The 17823-nt window shown below is 40.3% G+C and overlaps 1 protein-coding gene across 1 annotated transcript in view; it reads left to right on the forward strand.

The window, feature by feature from the left end:
* The window catches only part of LOC309548091 (uromodulin-like), a gene marked incomplete at both ends in the record, with an annotated part of 64027 nt that overhangs the window by 42178 nt on the left and 4026 nt on the right, over positions 1-17823 (forward strand). The window contains 4 exons of the mRNA XM_082248055.1: positions 1523-1679; positions 5432-5516; positions 11845-11874; positions 16747-16802. Coding sequence (XP_082104181.1) covers positions 1523-1679; positions 5432-5516; positions 11845-11874; positions 16747-16802 — 328 coding nt within the window. The remainder of the gene's footprint in view (positions 1-1522; positions 1680-5431; positions 5517-11844; positions 11875-16746; positions 16803-17823) is intronic.

Genomic DNA, 17823 nt, shown 5'->3' on the forward strand with positions numbered 1-17823 from the left:
TATCGCACTAAGTCACTTTCTTGATTATACTAAAGTCACTTTAACTAAATCATTGTTATATATTGGAGCACACACCAGGTGGTCACCAGCACTTTAATGTATTTTTTCACTATTTATAGTTATATCTAAGTATATAAGATACAGTTATCGTGTACAAGTGTATAATCATATATATATATACGGGTTCAACTACATATATCTCATAGACCAGTCCACATTAGAAGTAGCGCCACCATCCGTTTACCACTAATATTTCAGTTACAGTATTTGTAGCTGCTGACTTTTAATTTTTTGTAGGAGAGATTGAAGTTCCTCTTTAAAAAGAATTATTCTGATCACTCTTCCACTGTATTTTATTATCATCCTCACAAGTAAGGCCATGCCCCAGCCAAATTTGTAATGGGTTTTGAATATCATGGGAAAGAGTCAGAACCATTGTCAGTTTTTAATTGCAGTCTGTTTTCCCGTTTCAGTGATTTGCCCCAACATCCTATTTGAATGGTGTCAGAAAGAACAGGAAGTGAGGGAAACCCTATATGATGTAGACACAGACAGAAATGAAAAAAAAAAAATGTTATCACAGACAGGAAATATTAGGATCTTTCCCTCAACTTCCTGTATAGGTGACAGGTGTCCGCAGACAGTCCTTAAAATCTGACTTCTTCAGATTTTGAGAAGGCCTGCAAAAAAGTTGTAAGAATATGGGTCATAAATATTGTATGTGTGTTGTGACCAGGATTTATACACCCAAGATCTGTGTGTTATGTCTTCTACTGAATAAGCTCTTAGCACTCTTCAGGGTATTTATTGCCTGGAATGGGTAAATCAGCATTAAAGTATTACTAAACACAGGAGCCTGCATTCACTATATCTGTCTCCCACAGTACACAGAACATGGAAATGCAAATATGTCAATAAATATAAACTGCTAAATAGCTTTTCTCATCAGCAGTATATAGCAGTCTTATGACTTCTATAAGTGTCTGGTTAAAACTTGTAGGAGAAGTTTTCATTCTGCACTGACTGTCCTGTCAGGATGCAGAACCCCTAACCCTCTGTCTGGACGGTGCTGATTGGCCCTGTGCTGATCACTTGTACCCTCCCAAGAAAAAAAAAATTTCTAGCAATACACACCAAACTGAGCATGTGCAGCCTGTCCCCTGGCTCTGTATTATCAGGAAATATTTTGGGGACATGGAAGGAGGAGAGGATGGAAGGAAACATTAAACATCCTTTTTTACACAATGCAGAGGATTAACCCCTTAGGTTCCACAGTGAGTATAGCCAGCATGCTTTACTGCATATACAGACTGACTTTACTGTTGTGGGTTTAGTAACACTTTAAAGGCTCTTTGGAAACTACAGATACAATTCCTGCCAAAGAATTAGATACTGCTCCCTTTTGAAGCCTGTATAATAGGCTTAAGTCTGATTTTTCTGAACGTGGGCAAACTAAATGTTGCACACTTTTCTGTTGCAACAATAAAGTCTAATTTACTATGTTTTTCTCATTTGCTTTCAGCTGTCCCGATCCCTCTTTTGGAAACGATTTAATCAGTGTAATTCAAAATGGAAATGGCAGTGAAGCGCGATTTAAACTGAAAGTTTTCAAGATTGCAAACAACGATTATGTCTACCTATCTGCAAGAGTTACAATCTGCAGCACAGCATGTGTGCCAGTAAGACTTTCCATGTTCAGCTTTCATTTGCAGTTGCACCATCATACAAGTTAGAATGTCACTTTGTATGTTAGTAGCTTGTATTTATAAGTTGACTAATTCACAAGCCCTTAGAAAACCTGTATTAAGAAAATATGGCGGAAGCAACTGTTGACCTCTTCCTGAAATGTCTAGTTCCTAGCTGCTAACTGTCCTTCATTTGTAGGGACGATCCTCTCAAGTTGTCACTCTTTATAGTATGATATTTAGACCTAAAATATTGCACTACTTAACTGTTAACAATGTTTTACTACACCAAACCTTTCATTCTACTTCTATATCAGCCGTTCTCAACCTTTTCAACACTGAGGAACCCTTGAAATAAATTTCTGGTCTCGGGAACCCCTTGCTAAAAATTAAAAATCTACAACTCATGACACATTAGTGTGACAGTCAGTGGGAAGAATGCCCCTTACTCTTGTCATCATTGGGAAGAATTATCCCCTTACAGAGAGCTAAAAGGAACAATGGTGTAACTTATCTGAGAGGCGGAAATCGACTATTTCTCAAGGAACCCCTAGCAACCTCAGGAGGAACCCTAGAGTTCCACGGAACCCTTATCTATATTACAGCTTTTGTTATTTAAAAAAGCCAGTATAAAGATAAAGTAGTGGTGCACCCTCTTATATCAGGTGTCCCCATCAGAGCAATTAGTCCTTTATAATTAGCATTCAGAAAATTTGCCACAGCAGGTTTAGAGAACCATGTTTTTTTTAGTTTAAAAATTAAAGTTTAAATTTCAGGGTTTTATTTTTGTCTGAAACCCCAATAGAGACATGTCCCTTCACTTCCTGTCTCTGTTAGTGTCCCATTTGCAGAAATGTGCCCTTTATTCCTGATATCTTCCCAATACAGATACAAAGGGCAAAAACTACCAGAAGGTAATTCTAACCATTTCCCATTCTATTCAAAAAGGTCTTGGCTGGAGTTTGGCGTTATGATTAAATGCCTAAATCATGCCTGGCCTTCTGAGCCTGTATACTAAATCATGGGTAGTCATTTGGGCATATTGTAAAACATAAGCACTACATACATAGGTGGCATAAAATGGCATATGTGGTGTAAAATGTGGCATATATTCTCAGCTTGTGTATGCCTGTGTGTATATACATGTGCAGTATACTGTGTATGTGTACATCTCATACAATTAGTATATCGTCAAAAAGTTAATTTATTTCAATAATTCAATTGAAAAAGTGAAACTATATATTTTATATAGATGCATTACACACAGAGTGATATATTTTAAGCATTTCTTTCTTTTATTTTTGATGATTATGACTTACAGCTAGTGAAAACCCAAAATTCAGTATCTCAGAAAATTAGAATATTACATAAGACCAATAAAAAAAAGGATTTCTAATACATAAATGTTGGCTTACTGAAACTACCCTTGTGGACAGCCTTCCCAGAAGAGTTGAAGCTGGTAACGGACTAAGACTGGGATGCCATTAACCACTTGCCGACTGCCAACAGTAATATTACTGCGGCAGTGCAGCTCCCCTGGATCCAGCCCCATAGATCTACGTCCCTGGAGGGGAAGTGCCCTCGCTGCCCTCCCCCGATCTTCAGGGAAACTGTGAGAAGACCCGCCTGCTTATGTAAACAAAGCAGGCGGATCTTCTCAGTGACAGGCAGGAAGAGATCAGCAGATTCAGCATAGCTAAAACTGCGATCTCTCTGCCTGTCCCAGAATGCCCTCCCCCACACACACACACGTCAGTAAGCATTAGGCATACATTTAACCCCTTGATCACCCACTATGTTAACCCCTTCCCTGCCAGTGTCATTATTACAGTAACAGTGCATATTTATAGCACTGATTACTGTAGTAATGTCACTGGTACCCCCAAAAGTGTCAATAATGTCAGTTAGGGTTCCGATCTGTCCGCCGCAATGTCACAGTCCTGCAAAAAAATTGCAGATCGCCGCAATTACTAGTAAAAAAAAAAACAATAAAAAGGACATAAATCTTTCCCATAGTTAGTAAACGCAATAACTTTTGCGCAAACCAATCAAAATACGCTTATTGCAATTTTTTTTTACCAGAAATATGTAGCAGAAAACAAATTGGCCAAAAATGTTAAAAAATTTTGATTTTAAAATTTTTTTTTGAGAATGTCCTATAGCAGAATGTGAAAAATATTGTTTTTTTTTTTTTTTCAAAATTGTCGCTCTTTTTTTGTTTATAGCGCAAAAAATAAAAATTGCACAGGTGATCAAATACCACCAAAAGAAAGCTCTGTTTGTGGGAAAAAAAGGACGTAAATTTTGTTTTGGTGCAGCGTCGCATGACCGCGCAATTTTCCGCTAAAATAACGCAGTGCGGAATCGCAAAATAGGGCCTGGTCAGAAAGAGGGCAAATCCTCCAGGGGGCTAAAGTGGTTAACCACTTGCCGACCAGCCGCGCTTATACCTTTGACCTGTTCGTCGTTTCGTGGGACAGCTAGTAGGGACGCGTGCACGGGCCGATTGGCCACAGGGGGAGCCAATCAGCGGGTCCGGTCACCCGCAATCGCTCCCAGTGGAGACAGAACATGTAAACACGGCAGATCGCTGTTCTGTCAGTAATAAACACAGGGATCCTGTGTTCCCCCTTTTTAGGAACACAGGTCTCTGTGTTCATCGAGAAAGCCCATCCCCACACAGTTAGAAAGCCCCCCCCTAGGGACACATTTAACTCTTTGATCACCCCTGGTGTTAACCCCTTCCCTGCCAGTGTCATTAGTACAGTAACAGTGCATATTTTTAGCACTGATTACTGTAGTAATGTCACTGGTTCCCCCAAAAGTGTCACAAATCTCAGTTAGGTGTCCGATCTGTCCACCGCAATATCACAGTCCCGCTAAAAATCGCATATAGCCACCATTACTAATAAAAAAATAAAAAAATAAAAATGACATAAATCTTTCCCTAGTTTATAGACGCGATAAATTTTGTGCAAACCAATCAATATACACTTATTGGGATTTTTTTTTTTACCAAAAATATGTAGCAGAATACAAATTGGCCTAAAATGATGAAAAATTTTGATTTTTAAAATGTTTTTATTGGGAATTTTTTATAGCACAAAAAAATGAAAATTGCAGAGGTGATCAAATACCACCAAAAGAAAACTTTAATTTGTGGGGGAAAAGGACATCAATTTTATTTGGGTACAGCGTCGCACAACCGCGCAATTGTCAGTTAAAATAACGCAGTGCTGTATCATAAAAATTGCCTGTTCATTAAGGGGGGTAAAACCTTCCGGTCCAGAAGTGGTTAAAGTTCATGTGCGTATCCACTACTTTTGGTAATATAGTGTATGTTAAATTCTATCAACTATTTATTCGAATAACTCTTGAGAGTATGTGCTTAAATTGGGATAGGCTGGTAGGGGTCCCAGTGCATTACTTTGCCCAGAAGCCTATGATTCTATTAAGGCGGCCCTGCTCTGACAGCTAGCACCCACTGATTGGCTGTAGTCTCTGTTCAACAGACTAGTTTGCATCTTTGATTTCCCAGCTTTATTCAGTGTAAGAGACTTCCACATGAACTTATTACCCACATTTACAAATTATTACCAAAGTGAGGACATACATACAGACTGATGAATGGAAAAAAAAAAAAAAAAAAAAACGCATAAAGCTAAAACATATAATTTATTTTTACTATTTTTTTCTATCTGTAAAACCACACAGAATATTCTAATTCTGAATCTGATTTTAAACAGCAATGCAATGGAGCCCGAATTGCTAAATTAGGTGACACCACCTCATCACAGAACGTAGCAGTAATGGAAATGGATGTATTTACCTGTAAGTAAATCGCTATGCTGAAAGAATTCATATGTTTTCAGAAATATAATGACATAAGTACTGCTGAATTATATCTTTCCTGAAATGTTGTCAATCTGTACCATCAGTCACATAAAAAAAATGCCAATAAAACATCATAATGCTAAAACATCCTAATGGTCGTCCACCTAAACTGAAATCCCAGCCATCTCCAGGATTTCTTCCACACTGCAAAGATGCTTGTCGGTTAATCAGCTCTATTCTAATTTGGCCAAAGTATGTGTGCACAAATTGGCTTTGCACATGTTTTACCATATTCTGATGCTAGTCCCAAAGCAATCAATTGGGGAGGGAGGAGAAAAACAAATGTGCCAAAAGAATTTTATGGAAATAGGCTTGTAAGCATATCAATCGTGGTAGACAGAGAATTGACCCATAAAACTGAAAGGAGTCAGATACAACTGAACGGATATATACATACATAAGTAGTACCACCCCCGGAGGAGCTGCTGACTTGCCTTGTGATTTCTCACACCAGAAGATGACACGCCTCACTCACCCAGCATTTACTGACACACTGTAATATATTTCAAAGTGTTTATTAGGCAAAGCCTAGCGTAAATCAAGAGAGGATTAGCAAGTGTACTTATTCAAATAATCAATAAGGCAATAACATTACTCTGGGAGATATTTGGTAAACACCTACAGTATTCTGGTTAGCAGTAATTAATAGAACTGAACTGCATTTCCCTAGCAACAGTATAAAAAGAGAGTCCTAACTTGCTGTTACGGACCTCCTTACTCAAGAAGAGTTTGTCCGCCGTATAAGCTTCCCTTGCCTGATACCAGCACAATCCAAGATCCCTTAGCCCACCCAGTCACTTTCCGAGACATCAGTGTAGGGTGGTAAGAAGCATAAGACTGTTTATTCAAACAAAGGCACAATAAGATATACATTCAGGGGACGATCCCCCCTTCTTTGCATAATGACACAGGGCGGGGTAAACTACATTCAGTAACATGACGCACGGGTATCTTCAACTTTCCAACAATAGACAGTCGTTAGGAAGGGCTGCTGGAGAAATCCCCCCTCCCATCTAGCAGCTAATCCACGTACACATCCCATAATAGGTTGATCCCAAGGCAGACAGAAACAATAGAACAATGGGATACAGGCACTTAACAATAACACACTCCACCCCACCTCAAACTATCTAGCAATGGTCTATGAAGTAAACTCCTACAAGCAGCCTGAAAAGGTCAAATCTATTTTTTCTGGCTAAATCTAAAGAAGAATCAGGCTCAATACGTAACATAAAGTAACATTATCAAGATGGGGCTGATGATCATGTGAAATGAATACTTATTTACTAAGGCCGTCAACTCTATCTAGTGGGCATAATGTAGTCTGTCACTCAGCAGCTGATCACAGCTTTGCCCACTGCTTTCTGGACTGAGGGCATTGCCTGTGCTGCTGAAGCCCTCCCACTATGGATTGCAGTATTTGGGAGGGAGAGTGGGTGAGTTTGTATGTATACCAAATATTAACTGGATTTGGACCCTGTTTAGACTGTCACACAGCTTACTGGAGCCATTACATGTACTTAAATATCAGATAAAACAGCCTCTCAATAATCAAATCAAATTTAGATGTGTTGGAAAACAGAATTGTATTTTGAGCAACAACTACTGTACTTCAGTATTTAGTAGAGATATATTCTTTAACCAGTAAATGACAGTGTTTATAGGTTTGTTATAGGTTTGTAGCTGCATCTACGGTATGCTCTATGTCCTTTACCTGAATAAAGTTCCTGTTTCCCTTCTGCAGCTAAGCAGCAAGCACTTGTCTGTTCTGTAGGGTTGTATACAGAATTGCTAACAAGATGTAATGGCCACTTTAATGGCAAATTGTAACTTTGGCTATAGATGTTACAAAAAAAACCTACAATGGAGACCATATATGCCATTAAGGGACCAATAGTTGAGCTAAGAAGGGATGGAGTCAAGCTGGACAGGAATAGTTGCAATTTGCTTATTATTTTTATTTCCCAACATTAGGAAATGCTAAAATATACTTCGGGTATTAGCAAATCAAGCACCTCCTAATAGGTTCTCCATTGGAAAAAAATTGTCTTGTTTTTGAGTGATATCAACCCAATAGAACATCAAACTGTGACCCATATCACTCAAAATAAAAATAAAAAGCATTTTATACATTTTTTTGCAGAAACGAAAGGCCCGTACACACGTGCAGATTGTCGGCCGAAAAGATTCGGCCGCCGAACGATCGGCCGATTTTCGGCTTGTTAGTATGATGCTTCCGACAGCCGACAGCGCACTTTCGGCCGAACAGAATCTGTCCTGCAGGCATTAAAATTTTTGTATGCCGACACCAGAACGGCCGATTGTTCGCCAGTCAGTACAGAATTCGGCCGACAGACAGCAGATTTGCAAGACTGGGCATGCTCAGAAAAGAAAAAAGACAAGGAAAGTTAACCATCACATGACATCACTTCTGCAGTCGGCTGTTGTTGGCCGACAAAATTCGTGTGCAGTCTTTTGCAGTTTTCAACAGACAAGACAGCTATCAGACAAAAGACGGCCGATCGGTCGGCCGACGATCGGTACGTGTGTACGGGGCTTTAGCCTAATACAGAGTTAAACATATCCATCAATGGAAAATATATGTACAGTATGTGTTTGGTTGTTTAATAATTTGTAAAAAAACAACTTGAAACAAATTTTCATTTTCAGGTCTTTTGCTATTAGGACATATATCTATTTCTCTAAAACTAAATTTTGATTTAGTAAATTCTAGTTTATTCCTACTATAAATGAAAGTAAGTTTTTGGGATCTATATAAAACTTGCACAAAACTGCACAAATTTCCTCTAACACCATGACTTTGATTGGTCAGCTCCATCTAGTGGCCAAAGTGCAACATATTCTTGTGAAGCAACTCAATCAGAAAATAAATTGCATTTTGACCACTAAATGAAGCTGAAGGTTATCAGAAGTCATAGTTTTAGAGAAAATGTGTGCAGCCTGGATGAATGCTAAGTTTTGACATTTACCCAATGAATGTTCTATACATAAACTCCATAGTATTACATATGGGGTCAATTCACTAAGATTTAAATATTGACTGAAAAAATGTGGTAAATAACGCACACGGAAACAATTGTACAAATGTTCAATTCACTAAGAATTTGGCAGTAAATAGCTTATGGGGTAAAATAATGGTAATGCAGTAATTACTGCATATTTTCATGTGGTAATTTATCACACGGTAGATGGTTGTTAACCACTTGTCGACCGCCGCACGACTATATACTGCAGCGGTTTGGCGCTCCTGGGCAAAGCGACGTACCGGTACGTCGCTCGCCCACGAGCCTCAAGGGGGCGAGCGCGTGCCGCCAGGGGCACGCTCCCGCCCCCGCTTGTTCCCTGACATCCCTGCTCGAGTGACCAGCGGCTCCGATGTCCGCCAGTCACTCGCTATCTCCCGGTAGAGAGGGAGAAAGGCAGGCGGCTGATGTAAACAAAACCGCCTGTCATTCTCCCTGATGTAACTGCAGAGATCATACGATCCTGCTATGTAGGATCGTATGTCCCTGTGGTTACATCACAAGCCACGCCCCCCACAGTTAGAATCACGCCCCTAGAGACACACTTAACCCCTTGATCACTAATAAAGTTAACCCCATCCCTGCCAGTATAATTTTTACAGTAACAGTGCATATTTATAGCACTGATTACTGTAGTAATGTCACTGGTACCCCCAAAAGTGTCAAAAATGTTAGTCAGGGGTCCGATCTGTCCGCCGCAATGTCGCAGTCCCGCAAAAAGAAAAAAGCAGATCGCCGCCATTACTAGTTTAAAAAAAAACAATAAAAATGACATAAATCTTTCCCGAAGTTAGTAAACGCAATAACTTTTGCGCAAACCAATCGAAATCTGCTTATTGCGATTTTTTTCTACCAAAAATATGTAGCAGAAAACAAATTGACCTAAAATGTTAAAAAATTTTGATTTTTAAATTTTTTTTGAGAATTTCATTTAAAAAAAATGTGAAAAATATTGTTATTTTTTCAAAATTGTCGCTCTCTTTTTGTTTACGGCGCAAAAAGTAAAAATTGCACAGGTGATCAAATACCACCAAAAGAAAGCTCTGTTTGTGGTAAAAAAAAAGGACATCAATTTCATTTGCTTACAGCTTTGCATGACCGCGCAATTGTCCGTTAAAGTCACGCAGTGCCGAATCGCAAAATAGGCCCTGGTCTTTGAGCAGCCAAATCCTCCGGGGTTTAAGTGGTTAAGGAGCCGAAGGGCCTGGTATGGGGGGGGGGGGGGTCCCGACTGACTCCCACCAGAATTTTTATTTTATGGCAAGTTTTTAACATTCAGCTAATGAGTCATCCATTGTTAATACACCCCGCAAATCCCTGGTAATATATTTTGCTTCTTTTTTTCCAACTCTGTTCCATTTGTGAATTGGACTTAAAGCAGAGTTCCACCCCTTTTTTTGAAGGTCCAATTACGCTCATGCCCATCCTGAATGCTGTAATAAATACTTTTTTTATTTGTACATACCTTTTTTAACACTGCTTCTGCAGAAATTTTGGCTGGGGCAGCCTAGGCGATTACGTCACTAGGCGATTTGCAAGGGCTCCTGGGATAGCGGCGTCATGTATCCCAGGAGTCCTTGCGAATCGCTTAGTGATGAAATCTCATGGTATTTCCAGACCGGAACGGGAGGATCGGGATGTCAAGATTGACAGGTTTCTATAGCAATGGGGCGGGAACTTCCACTGATGCCGCCATTGTTATGGCAACCTGTCGGGAAGACAGAGAGCCGCTCAGTGCGCAGGCGCGAGATCGTGAGGTGCATGCTGGGTAGTCAGCTGCACTAAATCCTGGAAATCAAAAGAAGAGGGCTTCAGATGCCCACAGATGACATAGAACCTGCCTGCTTCCAAGATCTGGTTAGTCTTCAAATATTTTAACTCAAACTACAGGGACTACACATAGGACATGTTCTAAATGTTACTAGATATGTTTAAACCAGTACAGAGGAGTGTTTTTAAAAAAAAAAGTATTTGGGGGACTGGCACTCCGCTTTGACAGCTTACCGCATGTTTTTTTGCGATATTTACTGGCACATTTTTTCATTTTGATTGAAAAAACACATAACTGGTATTTTTATTTATTTTTTTTGTGTGAATTGGACATATTTTTACAGCGTGCGATAATTTATGCAAATGAGTTATGTGATAGGGAAATTCATTTTCAACCTTCATTTTTGAATCTCACTGAACTCGACAAACAATAACTGACTTTTTTTTGTAAATAGGGAGCTTTATCTTCATATGTTAGCTTTGTGAATTGAGCCTGTTGGATTAAATAGAATTGAACCTGTTGGATTAAAAAAAATTGGTTATTGTTGAAAGCAACCCACCAGGTTATTGGCAAAATATGATGTAAAAATGTTTTCCGCTTGATTTAGCATAATTTATTAAAGCTAAAAACCTGGTATCTATTGTTAAATACAACTCTTTTTAAACAGCTATAGTGGGGTTGGTTTACCGGAAAATAGAACTATACCTATCTGTAATTCTAATCACAGAAAGATTTCTGCAGTTGTATTATGCCTAATACAGAAGGCTTAGTGCCGGTTCACATATATGAGATGCAAGACATCACATGTGATTCGCAGCGCACTGCTCTGCAAATCATTAAAAAGTCAGCCATAGAGATTGTAAGGCTGAATTTCCATTGCATTCGGACCAAAGTCGCACAGGACCCTTTTTTGGTCCATACCAATCGGATCACATGGGTGCTCACATATATGCAATCCGATTCCTGTCCGACCTGACAGTTCACACTGTGATATGCAAACTGATCTGGGGGTGTCGTTAACTTTGTATTGACCCCCCCCCCCCCCCCAGCGATTCACATAAAGCAGAGGGAACTGCCTGCGAGTCAAGTGCGATGTGGGAACCCGCAGTGGATTCGCAGAGTTCCCGCATCGCATATGTGTGAACCGGCACTTAAACTGTAGGGGAGATTTCAGAATATTGCTCAGTTATAATTTGTCTGTGATTTGCCACAGTACTGCCTTCGATCAATTTTAAAATCAATTTTAAAATGTAAAACAACTATCAAGGGCAGTCCACTGATCAAATTTAAATATTTATGAATGGGCAAAAATGAAAAATTGCCCATCAAATGTATTTAGGTAGATAATAGGGTTTGCTGTATTCTTAAATATATCTTTTTTGCTATGTTTAAAAAGCATAACATTTGAATCTGCTCCGTGTAATTTTTTTTTTCTGTTTTATATTTAAAGCAAATGATTACACTTCTGGAGCCACTGACCGTAAGTATATTTTAGTTTTCCTGTATTTTACACTTATCTCTCGCACAACATGCCAAATAAACAATATCTTAAAGCAGAGCTCCACCCCCCTTGTCTGCCTCCTCCCCCCCTCCACTGCCACATTTCGCACCTTTTTGGTGGAGCGGGTACCCGGTCTTGACAGGTACCCGTTCTTACTTATGGCTCAGTTCACCGCAGTGAACAGAGCCAGAAGTTCAACCCCCTTTTACCCCCCCCAGCCTTCTGGGACACATCACATGTCCCAGAAGACTGCGGCCCATTCACAAAGCGCAGCACGTTAAGTGCATTTGCAGTAGGAAACCGCAAAGCTTTACTGCTGCTTTCCCTTAGTCAAGATGGCGGCACCAGCACTTTCACTTGGTGTCCTGTAGATGCAATAGGGAGTTAGAAGAGAACTCTCCAAAGTGAGTGAAATCCCCTCTTAGTTGCAACCAAAATAAGTGTTCTCATTTGAATATTTATTTAATTTTTATTTCTGTTTTAGTGGCAACTCCAAATTTTATTTTTGGGATTTTTCCTTATTTCCTTACTTATTAGGACTAATAGGTGAAAAGTGTTTTATTTTCTATGTAATCTATAGACAAAAACAACTAATAAGGTGTTTTTTTTTTTCTATTATTACTAGTATTAAAATAATCAATGTTACTATTTAAAAATTACACTATTTTTTATAACTTGTCGTGTTTAAAATGACAGTTAGCCCCCGTTCACACTAAGGCGACCTGTGAGGCGACCAGGTCGCCGCAGGTCGCCTCCCATAGGGAAGCTGCGGACCCGTTCTAATAGGAGCGACACAAGTCGTTCCGACTTAGAAAAGGGGTCCAGAGCTTCTTTGGGGCGACCAGGAGGTGACCGCCATAGACTTCAATGTTATGAAGTCCATGGCGGCCGCTCCGAGGTCGCGGTGCGCTGCTCGCACCGCGATCTCGGAGGTCGCCCCGGGAAGTAGCGTCGTGTGTATGTGAACCGGCGCTAAGGTATTGTTTCTGGTACAAAGCATTGCAGAATTATGCAACACTGAAAAAAACAAAACAAACACAACATATGTAAACAAAAGTATAAACACTGATAAATACTAATGATAAAAATTTTGAAATAAAAGTGAAAAATCAGTAGAAAAATAGGGAAAAATAAGGATAGCATTTCATTTAAAAATGTTTTGTTTTAAAAAATTTTAAGGTTTCCTAAACTGATGGCAAATGCAGATCAAAGCATTACACCTTAGAACTACATATGATTGAAATAGTAAACACCATGTGACAAATCCACATGCATTGGTACACTATGTTACTCAATGACACTTGCAGACTATCTGCAAATGTCATTTCACACAGGAACAGCTGCATTTTGACAGCCAGAAAAATCGCACAAATGTAGCAAGGAGAGGCTGTTGGTGGTGTTGAAGCTTCTGAACTTGTACCTTTTACCAGCAAATGGGTTATTTTTTGATCTTTCACAACAGAATCTATTTTAAAAATACCACTGATGACATGTGTGAAAATTTACCATATAGGCTTAACCACTTAAGCCCCGGAGGATTTTCCTGCTAAAAGACCAGGGGGTATTTTGCGATTCGGCACTGCGTGACTTTAACGGACAATTGCGCGGTCGTGCGACGCTGTACCTAAACGAATTTGACGTCCTTTTTTTCCCACAAACAGAGCTTTCTTTTGGTGGTATTTGATCACCTGTGCGATTTTTTGATCACGCGCTATAAACAAAAAAAGAGCGACAATTTTGCAAAAATAACAATATTTTTCACATTTTTTTATATGAAATTCCCCAAAAAAAAAATGTAAAAATCAAAATTTTTTAACATTTTTGGCCAATTTGTTTTATCCTACCTATGTTTGGTAAAAAAAATCGCAAAAAGCGTATTTTGATTGGTTTGCGCAAAAGTTATCGCGTTTACTAACAAAGGGAAAGATTTTTGTCATTTTTGTTGTTTTTTTTTTTAACGCGTAATGGCGGCGATCTGCGATTTTTTTTGCGGTACTGCGACATTGCGGCGGACAGATCGGACCCTTGACTGACATTTTTGACACTTTTGGGGTTACCAGTGACATTACTACAGTAATCAGTGCTATACATATGCACTGTTACTGTAAAAATACACTGGCAGTGAAGGGGTTAACTTTATTTGGGAGGGAGGGGCTGTGTGTGTCCCTAGGGGCGTGATTCTTACTGTGATTGGCTGTGGCTCTAGCTGTAAGGACACTGATCAACGGATCTACATACTAGATCCGTGCAATCAGTGTCTTTACAGCGAGGAGAATGACAGGTGGCTTGTTTACACAAGCTGCCTGACATTCTCCCTCTTCCCCCGACGATCGCCGAGTGGCCGGCGGACATCGGGTCCGCTGGTCACACGCGCGGGGGGGTGCGTGACCGCGCGGGAGCGCGCCTCCGCGGGCGCACGCTCGCTCCCCAGACCCTCCCAGGCTAGTGACGTTAATTAACGTCACTCTGCCTGGCAGGGGCTGACCGCCGCAGTAAATCTACTTGCGGCGGTCGGCAAGCAGTTAAAGTGAAATTAAAGTCTCGTTTTTTTTTTTTTTTTAAGAATAACAAACATGTTATACTTACCTCCTCTGTGAAGTGGTTTTGCACAGATCAGCCCAGATCCTCCTCTTCTCGGTTCCCTCTTCAATTGCTCCTGGCCCCTCCCTCCTGCCGAGTGCCCCCACAGCAAGCAGCTTACAATAGGGCACCCGAGCTAAGCCGCTGCTCTGTGTGTCCATTCAGACATGCAGTCGTGGCTCGGCCCCCGCCCCCTCACTCTTGTGCAACATCACTGGATCGAGCTGGCACTCAGGTAAGTATTATGGGGGCTGAGGGGGTTGCTGCACACAGAAGGTTTTTTTCATCTTAAAGAGATTGTAAAGTCAGAAGGTTTTTTATCTTAATGCATTCTATGCATTAAAATAAAAAGCCTTCTGTGTGCAGCAGCAGCCCCCCCCCCCCCCAATACTTACCTGAGCCCCATCTTTATCCAGTGATGTTGCAGGAGTTTCTCAGCTGCCTGGGACTCCCATTCTTATTGGCTGAGACAGCAGCGTGGCGCGATTGGCTCCTACTGCTGTCAATCAAAGTTAGTCAGCCAATCAGAAGAGAGAGGGGATGGCGCCGGGGCCAGGATGCGGTTGCATGTCTGAATGGACACAGGGAGCTGTGACTCGGCTCAGGTGCCACCATAGCAAGCTGTTTGCTGTGGGGGCATTCAACAAGAGGGAGGGGCCAGGAGCACAGAAGTAGGACCCGATAAGAGGAGGATCCGGGCTGATCTGTGCAAAACTAACTGCATAAAGCAGGTAAGTATAACATGTTTGTTAATTTTATAGGAAAAATATTGAGACTTTACAATCACTTTAATGCATTAAGGTATTATAAAAAAAAAAAACCCTTCTACCGTTAGAACAGCTTTAAAATATAACTAAAGGTAAAACTTTTTTAATTTTGTCTTGGATAGAGTGGAGAGGGATTAGAACCCCTGTCAGTTTTTTATTGCTGACTGTGCCCTCGTTAAGAAGATTCACCCTCTCTATTTGTCCTGTTTATCATAATCATTGAAACTCTGTCGGTGCCCTCGTTAAGGAGATTCATCCTCTCTATTTGTCCTGTTTACCATTATAATTGAAAGTAAAATTTTGGGTTGCCCCAAGAAAGTAATGGAGGTGAAACCTCCCAATGGGGACACTGGTTTTGGTGACCTGGGGGTTCCCAAGGCATTCCCCAAATTTGCAGGGGTTTCCTCTCACTTCCTGTTTGGCTACAAGACAATAACCCTCCCTTACTCTGTCTAAAATGAATATGAAAAATAAAGTTTTGCATATAGTGCTTCTTTAAATTTACACATACAGTTTATTAATTTAAAGGAGTGACTTCTCCATCCTCCTCCCGCTTCCTACCTGCTCTGTTCACATGTGAGTATAAGGAAATGAAGGGCCAGGTTACACTAGTGCGATACCAGACATTTCTGCATTGCTGTACAGATCACATGTGATGTCTGTGCGATCAGGGCCGCTGATAGGGGGGGACCACCAGCCCTCTTGTAGGGGGCCCGAGCACACAGGAGGGCCCACACAGGGAAGGGGATTAGTGATGGACAACAAATACAGAAATCTTCCTCCAGCACCTGAATCTGATCTCTGTCCCTCTCCCTGCTATCAGCTTTTATCTGCTGAGAAAGAGACAGTCGTCTCTCACTAATCAACCTTCCTGTGTGGGCCCCCTCCCAGCACTGGCTCTAACGTTATCTCTGCTCAGGAGTTTATTTGTAACTTTGTTTCTCTTCCTCTGTCTCTCTGATCACTGAGCTCCAACTGCCCAGCCTGTATATTTTTCTCATCTCATCTTCATTTTAATTCAACATCGTTTTTTTTCTAGATTTAGCAGGAATTATGCGAGTTATGTTATATTTGTGTCTGCTAATAGTGATTTTGTTGTAATTTTAGCAAAATATATCTTTCATATTTTCTTGGGGGGGCCCTGCCAGGTAGTCTGTACAGGGCCCCGCGATTTCTAACAGCAGCCTTGTGTGCGATGCAAATTGTATGGCTGAATTTGAAACGCATTTGGGCCAAACTTGTGCAGGACCCTTTTTTTGTCCCCACTGGAATCGGATCGGATTCTGCAAATCGCGCTGCTTTTTGCAAACTGATTGTGGGGTGTTGTTAACGTAAACTACACTCCGCAATCAGTTTGCATGAACAGGTTGCGGTTTTGATGCAGTGCGAATTTGCAGCAAATTCGCTGTGGAATTTGCACCGGCCCTAAAACATGAAAGTGAATCGACCCCAAACCATTAGAGGTTCAAACCAAATAACTAATTACTTATGTGTTGATCTCTAGGTTTCTCCAAGACATGGACAGCAATGTTGCTCCTCTCATCACTTCTCTTTGGGAAAGTAATGTGAAGACTGGATATTACACACCCACATGGATTAAATGAGCTGAATACGAGGATGAAGAAACAGCTTCTTCTGTTTTCTGACATAAGGCCTAATCCTAATTGGCTGCTTTCAATGTCAGAAGAGAAGTGGTGGAAATAGACGTTTTTGTTAGTGTGCTTTTTGATGCATCGCACTGGTTCCAAAATAATCTTTCTGAAAGGTATTGATAAGATTAGGCAAAAGCAATTGTATATACTGCTTCTGGACTACAGGTGACAATTCTCTTATGTTTACATGTCAATGGACTATTAGGAGACAAAATCCTGGCATTCAATGCCAACCTGATTTATTTATTCAATGGAGGTATTCACATTGTAAGTTCTCTGGTAGAGGGACCTTCCTTGTATTTTCATAAAAAAAAAATGTCAACTTGCACATTAGAAATGCATTCTGTATTTATGTATTGCTTTATCCCATAGAGCGCGGAGCACATGTTATACAGAGGTTGTATGATTAAATACATGTATTTGTTGATAAACCGCTGTGTAGGTATTGGTGGTGCTTAATAAATTGCATTGCACTTATATCATGTCTTTTGTCTATTTATCCATCCAGACTTAATTAAAGTTGAGCGAATCTGCCTGTGCTTTATTTGTGCACAGTTTGATGATTTTTGCTCAAAGTTTGCAAACTTTTCTAGAAAAATCAGTCTGCTCACTGGACCGCTTGGTATGGACCACTTATTCCAGCTTTAACCACTTCTGGACCGGAAGGATTTACCCCATTATTGACCAGGTCATTTTTTGGGATTCGGCACTGCATTACTTTAACTGACAATTGTGCAATCATGCAACGCTGTATCTAAATAAGATGGATGTCCTTTTTTTTCCCACAAATAGAGCTTTCTTTTGGTGGTATTTGATCACTTGTGCTATCTAAATTTTTTGCGCCATAAACAAAAACATACAGACAATTCTGAAAAAAAAAAAAACAATATTTTCCACTTTCTGCTATACCACATTCCCAAAAAAAAAAA

This window comes from Pelophylax lessonae, assembly GCF_965119305.1.
Source record: "Pelophylax lessonae genome assembly, chromosome: 2".
Classification (NCBI taxonomy): Eukaryota; Metazoa; Chordata; class Amphibia; order Anura; family Ranidae; genus Pelophylax; species Pelophylax lessonae.